Source organism: Oryza brachyantha, chromosome 2, assembly GCF_000231095.2.
Source record: "Oryza brachyantha chromosome 2, ObraRS2, whole genome shotgun sequence".
Lineage (NCBI taxonomy): Eukaryota > Viridiplantae > Streptophyta > Magnoliopsida > Poales > Poaceae > Oryza > Oryza brachyantha.
Window position 1 is genome coordinate 9,710,798 of NC_023164.2, and position 8,641 is coordinate 9,719,438.

General features: G+C 42.7%; 1 protein-coding gene across 1 annotated transcript; it reads left to right on the forward strand.

Annotated features, from left to right (window-relative positions):
* The first annotated feature begins 3,264 nt into the window (after positions 1-3,264).
* Positions 3,265-8,421, forward strand: LOC102711131 (ARF guanine-nucleotide exchange factor GNOM-like). The gene is made up of 2 exons (XM_040520486.1): positions 3,265-4,088; positions 4,433-8,421. The coding sequence occupies exons 1-2, from the start codon at positions 3,369-3,371 to the stop codon at positions 7,979-7,981; spliced, it is 4,269 nt and encodes a 1,422-aa protein (XP_040376420.1). The 5' UTR covers positions 3,265-3,368; the 3' UTR covers positions 7,982-8,421.
* Positions 8,422-8,641: the final 220 nt, after the last annotated feature.

Sequence of the window (8,641 nt, forward strand, 5' to 3'; positions counted from 1 at the left end):
ATAATATATTAGTACATAATTAATTAATTATTAAGACCATGTTTGTTTCCACTCAAGATTATTATAATCTAGATTGTTAGGAATAATCTAAACAAACAGATAGATTATTGTGATAACTTATTATAATCTATAAGCTAGATTACTATGATCTGATAAGCACCTCCATAGGTGCTTTTTTAATTATTGGTTGGCTAAAGACCCACTACCCTTTGATATTTTGAAGCAATTACACACCTTGCCACCGCTTACCCCAAAATAGTTGAGGGCATTCCGAACTTTAGTCATGCAAACCCTGTAATCTAGTGCTATCCAATAATCCGGTAAACAAACAAATTACAACTTATTCTCCTCTAGTTTATTGTAATCTAGTTTATAGTAATCTTAACTTAATAATCCAGCTTACATAATCCTAAGCGGAAACAAACAGGGCCTAAAAACATATAAAATAGATTGATGTGATTTTTTAAAATAACTTTCCTATAGAAAATTTTTGTAAAAAAACACCGTTTAGCAGTTCGGGAAGCGTGCGCGTGGAAAACAAGAGGGTTAAGTTAACTTATGGCCGGGGGCGAATGCAGCCCATGTTAACTAACATAAATTTACTTCTTTTATGTGCGTACACTTCTCAACCTGCTTAATGACATGTGTTTTTTTAAAAAAATTTATAAAGAAAAGTTGATTAAAAAATTATATCAATCTATTCTTCAAGTTTTTATTAACCAATAACAAATTAACCATACGTTAATACACTCCTATGTTTTACACGCCTATTACTAGACCTACAAACGAACGCGGCTGGAGTTAGATTTTTAATCCTTATACCTTGTTTGGTTTAGCATGAAGATGACAGGTGACTTGTTAGAGGATATTTATGGCCTGTTTGAGGGAGCTTCTCCTAGCTGTAACTTTTTCCAAAAGCCACTTCTGCCAGAAACTGTCCACAGCTTCTGAGAATCTGTAGTTATAGATTTTGAAAAATGAACTAAGAAGCCAGGAATTGGAGAAGCTGGATTTATGAGCTTTTCCAGATTCACAGAAGCTGGACCAAGTAGCTGCTTCTTAGAATCTAAAGCTCCCCAAACAGGCCCTTAAAACCTCTGCTTGGATAGGGGGATTGGGAATACGACCGTGGACTATTTAACTTATTGCTGGTACGAGTAACTTGCTAGGAAGCTTACCTGAAAAAATCACTAGGAAGCTCAAAAAAACTGCAGAAGTGCGTCTATCAAATTCCCTGCTTTCACATCAGCACTAAGGAGATGTATGCAATTCATCTATATCTGTACTAAATATAAAAAATAAGGAGTTGGTTCTTTTATGGTCACCCAATGAAACATACACAAAAATCCTTCACTTCACTCTTCAGTCGTCAGATCCTCTCATAAAACAGCTCAGATTGCTCACAGACATCTCTGTCTAGCAATCCACATAGGACTCATCTCATCATCACTGCCTCAGTTTTTGGAACCTCCCATAGCCCTCGATTCCCGCTCCGAACGCAAGCTGCTCCATTGCTCCAAAGCTCGCTCAAGGTGTCGCTGTAGTCGTCTGCCGCTAAAGGGCGTCGTTCAACCACCGTTGTCCGCCACTCAAGTCACCAGTGAGGCCATCACCATCCGCCACTTAAGATGACAACCCCGTCGTATGCCACTCAAAGGTGCTGCCATGGTCGTTGCTAGCTGCTCGAAGACACCGTTGCCACCGTCATCCGCTCAAGGGCGTCACCCACGCTTGCAGTTGTCCTCCACCCAAGCTGCCAGTTGCGCCCACCTTCATCCCGTTTTGATATATCCTTTGAGTAGTTTTAGAGTTTGGTTGGATATCCTATGAGTGAGTTTTCCACATAGTACTAGATCATAAAAAATGGACTTCCAAGCAAAAAGTTATGCCCGTTTTATTGGAATAACATCGAAAGTTCAGTTAATAATGGAAATTCTGTTATTTTGTGTTGAAAGTTTTGTTAAGGAGCATGGTCGGTTCTATTGTCTATCTTAATAAAAATATCATAATTTCCTATAGTTCAACGGGATACCTGATGTGTGTAACGACTAGTTTTGAGAGACTCGGGTATATAAACTCCTCTACCCTCCGTCCTTTTTGGGTTGTGATTTTAAAGAAAAACATCTATCCAAAGCTAAAGAGCTCACCTTAGTCCCTTACCTTAGTGGTATCTCTTTGTGATAGGGATTTGAGACAAGGAGAAAGTTGGATTCAAATATTGAGAAGTTGAGAGTTAGTGAGCTTGACTCCATTCATTTGAGCACTTGAGTTCACAACAAGCAAATCGTTCTTGGATACTAAGGTATCTTATATAGATAGGAGTTGCCGTTGAGCACCCAAGGTTACGTTGTGTCACGGGAATTTTATGAAGGTCTCAATTTTGTCTTCGCAAGGAAAGAAATCAAGAGTGAAATCGAGAAGTGCATTTTGTGCAACCCCGTGAGAAAAAGGGTTGAAAGAGACCTAACCTTTGTGGCACCTCAACAGAACTATGATCGGTGGACCCGAACTTCAGCAAAACAAATCATAAGTCTCCTATCTTGGTTTGCTCGTTATTGCTCTATTTCATATCATGCTTGAGGTTATTTTTACCCTATCTACTTGTATGCTTAGCTTAGCTGGTTGGTAACCATACATCTTGATAACAATTCTTATGTTTTACCTTTAGGCTGCCTTCTTTTGAGGGGGGATAATTTAATTTATCTCGGCACGGAAAACATAGTAATAAATTAGTACATGATTAATTAGTTATTAATTATTAAAGAATACAAAATAGATTAATATGATTTTTTTTAAACAACTTTCCTATAGAATTTTTTTGCAAAAAATATATCGTTTAGCGGTTCGGAAAGTGTGCGTGTGGAAAACAAGATAGATAAGTTAACTTAGAGGGAGGGGCGAACGTGGCCTTAAAAATGTCATACACCATATGATGAAAAATTATGATGTCTTATACCAAATTTTGCCATTTTAGAAATATCAAAGGTTTGACCGAAAGTTGTCAAAGAAAAGTCAAAATAATCTCATGAATTGTAAAATTAAAATGATTTCAAAGTTTGTGAGTGAGATCATTTTGAAGTTAGATCAAACCAAGTCAAGAGAGTCTAAACCAAAATAAAAACCACTCAAAAAGCACAAAATCACATTTTGTCACAAAAGAGAATGGAATTATGGAACAGCAGACTTATACTAACTAGACCACTACTACGAGTTCTCTTCTCAGATCCAAAGCCCGTGCAAAACACTAAAATCAGATCTCATCTCACCATCCCCCTCCCTCTTCCTCCCTGTCTCAGATCCCAATTCCCAAATGCCCTCGTAGCTGAGCACCGCCGCGTCGTCGTCTCCCACCCCGTGCGCCCAGATCCATGGGCGGCCTCAGGGCGGCGTCGCCTTCGTCGGGCGGAGGCGCCGGGGCGGGATCGGATCCTACGCCGCGCGTGGCGATGGCGTGCGTGCTGTCGTCGGAGGTCGCCACGGTGCTCGCCATCATGCGCCGCAACGTCCGCTGGGCTGGCGTCCGCTACGGCGGCGACGATGGCGCGGACGACGAGCACCTCGACCACCCACTCATCGCGGGGCTCAAGTCCCTGCGCCGCCGAGCCGCCGGCTGGGACTCGCTCCAGTGGCGGGACGTCGAGCCCCTCCTCTACCTCCGCCCCTTCCTCGACGTCGTCCGCTCCGACGAGACCGGCGCGCCCATCACGGGCGCCGCGCTCTCGTCCTTGCATAAGATACTCACGCTCGACCTCGTCGGCCCCGACGCGCCCAACGTCGCGGAGGCCATGGGCGCCGTCGTGGAGGCCGTCACGGGATGCCGCTTCGAGGTTACTGACCCGGCGTCCGAGGAGACCGTGCTGGCTCGTGTCCTCCAGGTGCTTCTCGCGTGCGTGCGTGGCCGCGCTGCGCCAGCTCTGGCCAACCGCCACGTCTGCAACATCGTCAGCACTTGCTTCCGGGTCGTGCAGCAGGCCGGCACTAAGGGGGAGCTGCTTCAGCGCGTCTCCCGGCAGACGATGCAGGAGGTTGTCCGTTGTGTCTTCGCTCGCCTGCCTGATGTTGACGCCACCGTGGTTGCCGATGGGCAGGTGTGGTTCCTTCCTGAAATGATTCAAGCTTGCTGTTCTACTTGTGCACTGAAACATGGAAAATGTTGTGATCGTATTCCACTGAACATGATAAATTTAACTTGCGATACTCATATAGGTGAGTTTAAACAAATGAATATAGTATGTTTCTTGTTAGATGGTTTATTGTCTACGTAGTTCAGAATGCTGCCATTCCACTCTTGCAACTGACTGTACTGGCCTCTACTGAATACCTGTATCATGGATCATATTTGTTTAGGAAGGAGCATTTTGTAGTAAGAAGGTTCGTATGTCCCTGTACTAAGTTAAATGCATTAATACTGGTAATAGCATTTGTTCTGCAGATGGCTGGTAGCAAGAACCAAGGTATGAGTGCTGGAGGGATAGGGAATGGGAAGAGTGATTTTGTGTGCTTGAATAGCTCTGGAGATGAGGTGGGAGGTGGATTTGGTGTTGTTCAAGACCAGGCTATGATGGAGCTGTTTGGGGTTCCTTGCATGGTAGAGATATTGCAATTCTTGTGCTCCCTCTTGAACATAGCAGAAGACATTGAAGTGAACCCAAGGATTAATCCAATTGACTTTGATGAGGATGTGCCACTCTTTGCCCTTGGGTTGATCAGTTCTGCTATTGAGTTGTCGGCTTCATCCATACACAAACACCCAAAATTGCTGGCATTTGTACAAGATGAACTGTTCCGCAACCTAATGCAATTCGGCCTGTCAATGAGCCCTTTGATTCTATCAACTGTGTGCAGCATTGTTTTTACTCTCTTCTACCATTTGCGTCAGGAACTTAAGCTACAACTTGAGGCTTTCTTCTCATGTGTGATCATAAGACTAGGCCAGAGTAGATATGGTGCTAGTTATCAGCAACAGGAAGTTGCTCTGGAGGCTCTAGTGGATTTCTGTTGGCAGAAAGAGTTTATGGCTGAGATGTATGCAAACATGGATTGTGACTTGCAATCCAGTAATATTTTCGAAGATCTTGCTAACCTTCTGTCTAAAAGTGCATTCCCTGTGAGAAGTCCTTTGTCCACCCTGAATGTGCTTGCTCTGGATGGTTTGGTTTCTGTCATTCAGGCAATAGCAGAGAGGACTGATAATGGACCTCAGCATCATGAACAAACAGTGCTAGAAATAAGTGAATATTTCCCTTTTTGGCAGTTGAAATGTGAGAACACTAATGATCCTGATCAATGGGTTAGATTTGTTCACCAGCAAAAGAGCATCAAGAGAAAACTAATGGTTGGTGTTGAACATTTCAACAGGGACAAAAAGAAGGGCTTTGAGTACCTGCAAGGTGCTCATCTCCTTCCTGAAAAACTTGATCCACACAGTGTTGCCCTGTTTTTCCGGTATACACCCGGGTTAGATAAGAATCTTCTTGGGGACTACCTGGGAAATCATGATGAGTTCTCCATTCTGGTCCTTCATGAGTTTGCTAAAACCTTTGACTTCAAGGAGATGAATTTGGATGCTGCCTTAAGGCTCTTCTTGGAAACTTTTCGGCTGCCTGGCGAGTCGCAAAAGATACAAAGGATTCTTGAGGCCTTTTCTGAGAGATATTATGAACAATCACCACAAATGTTTGTTAACCGAGATGCTGCTCTGGTGTTGTCATATTCAGTAATCATGCTCAACACAGATCAGCACAATGTAAGGGTTAAGAAGAAGATGACCGAAGAAGACTTTATTAGGAATAATCGCCGTATCAATGGTGGGAATGATCTTCCTAGGGAATTCTTGTCAGAATTGTATTATTCTATTTGTCGGAACGAAATCAGAACCATTCCAGAGCAAGGATCTGGATGCGCTGAGATGTCTTTCAGCCGTTGGGTTGATCTTATGTGGAAGTCAAAGAGGACATCAGCATACATTGCTTGTGACTCATACCCTTTTGTCGATCATGACATGTTCACTGTCATGGCTGGACCAACAGTTGCTGCTATCTCAGTAGTTTTTGATAATATTGAGCATGAAGAATTTCTTACAGGATGCATAAATGGTTTTCTATCAGTGGCAAAGTTGGCGGCATTCTACCATCTTGATGATGTGTTGAATGATCTTGTTGTGGCACTATGTAAGTTCACCACTTTGTTGAACACTTCCTATATTGATGATCCTGTAACAACTTTTGGTGAGGATACAAAGGCTAGAATGGCAACCGAGGCTGTTTTTACTATAGCAAGTACTCATGGTGATCACATACGCAGTGGATGGAGAAACATAGTTGATTGCATTTTACGATTGCATAAGATAGGCCTACTTCCTGGCTGCCTCACTGGTGATGCAGCTGATGATCAGGAGTCGTCCTCGTCAGATATGCTGCATAGCAAGCTTGCCTCATCTCCAGCTGTACCACAAGTTGCGCCAATCAGCACTCCTAAAAAAACATATGGGCTAATGGGGAGGTTCAGCCAACTACTGTATTTAGATGCTGAAGAACCAAGGTTCCAGCCAACTGAAGAGCAACTTGCTGCTCAGAGGAATGCTTCGGAGGCCATAAAGAAGTGCCAAATAGGCACCATCTTCACTGATAGCAAATTCTTGCAAGCTGACTCACTCTTGAATCTGGCTAGTGCCCTCACTCAGGCAGCAGGTAGACCGCAAAAGATCACCAGCTCACTTGATGATGAAAGCACATCAGTCTTTTGCTTAGAGCTTCTAATTACTGTCACTTTGAACAATAGAGACAGGATTGTTCTTTTGTGGCAGGGTGTTTTTGAGCACATTACTCATATTGTTCAGTCTACAGTGATGCCCTGCAATCTGGTGGAGAAGGCTGTTTTTGGGCTGCTGCACATCTGTCAGCGCTTGCTTCCTTATAAGGAGAATCTTGTTGATGATTTACTGAGGTCGCTTCAGCTAATTTTGAAGCTTGATGCTCGTGTAGCTGATGCTTATTGTGAGAACATTACTCAGGAGGTCACACGCTTGGTGAAGGCCAATGCAACTCATATCAAGTCCCAGATGGGTTGGCGAACTATCATTTCCTTACTCTGCATCACTGCTCGCCATCCAGATGCTTCTGATGCTGGTTTTGAAGCACTAGTTTTTATCATGTCTGAGGGAGCACACCTTTCCCCTGCTAACTTTGTCCTTTCGGTGGAGGCCTCAAGACAGTTTGCAGAGTCTAGGCTTGGCTCAGCAGAAAGATCTATCCATGCTTTGAACCTTATGGGAGAATCAGTGAATTGTCTTACACGCTGGTCACGTGAGGTTAAGGAAGCTAGTGGAGAGGCTGACAGGATATTAGAAGGTATTGCTGAGATGTGGCTGCGACTAGTGCAGGCACTACGGAAGGTGTGCACGGACCAGAGGGAGGAAGTGAGGAACCATGCGTTATTATCGTTGCACAGGTGCTTAGTAGTTGATGGAATATCAGTGTCATCTTCAGCATGGTTGATGTCATTTGATATTGTTTTCCAGTTGCTTGATGAATTGCTGGAGATTGCACAAAATTACTCACCAAAGGATTTCAGAAACATGGAGGTGTCCCTCTTGCATGCTGTAAAACTTCTATGCAAAGTGTTCTTGCAGTCACTTAATGACCTTTCATCGCAGAGCAGCTTCAGTAAGCTGTGGTTGGAAGTACTTGACATGATAGAAAAGCTTATGAAAGTCAAAGTGAGAGGGAGAAGAACTGAGAAGCTACAAGAGGCTATCCCAGAGCTACTGAAGAACATACTGCTGGTGCTAAAAGCAAATGGGGTTTTCTCAAATACAAGCACCAGTGAAGAGAACATGTGGGAAGCAACATGGGTTCAAGTTAACAAGATTGCACCTTCGCTGCAGCCAGAAGTTTTTCCTGACAGTGAGGGTGATGTAGCAACGCAAAGTTCACAAAACAAGTCAGATACTCCAGCACAATCTGAAGGCGTGAATGCTTAGCTCCACATAATAACTCTCCAGAAAATTTGTTATGTCATGCCATTACTTCCTAAACTTTGAAACATGGATGTATATTGTGTCCTTACATTCTTTAGCTGCCACTCTTTGAGAAACAAAACATACAACTTCCATGCATGTGTATTTTCCATTGATCTAAATGGTGAAATTAAACATTAGAATGATACCTTTAGTTTTCTTTGGGATATGTGATAATGGTTTTTCTGTTGCTTTATATACATATGTTATAACTTATGAGCCATTTGTTTAATTTAATAAGTCTTTCTAGGACATGTACGATAGCAATTAGTAGAAAGTGACTGAAAAAGATGATAATGAATTAATGATGCAAGTTTAGTTTGCTTGAGATGGTTGTGTGCATTACGGTTTACAGTATGTTGCTTATTGTCATTATGCAGTTGTTCATTTGCTATGAGCGGTACACCCTTACTGTTCCTATGTATATTTATGAGTATTGCAATACTAGTATACAGCCTGTTATGCTATCATGTGTCATCAAAGATGTTATCTGACATGGAAGTTGAGGAAACTGCAAATGTGCCTGATTGTAAAGTTAAAGATTATCAGAATGGATAATGCACACCAACACTACATCATATACTGTCATTTGATCTATTTGCTGCCTGTTAGAATAAAACGGGA

Bases quoted from the DNA above. Each gene is read 5' to 3' on its own strand.
- LOC102711131 (XM_040520486.1), top strand. From the start codon at position 3,369: ATGGGCGGCCTCAGGGCGGCGTCGCCTTCGTCGGGCGGAGGCGCCGGG. The intron at 4,089-4,432 runs GTGTGGTTCCTT...TTTGTTCTGCAG, and splicing joins CCGTGGTTGCCGATGGGCAG to ATGGCTGGTAGCAAGAACCA.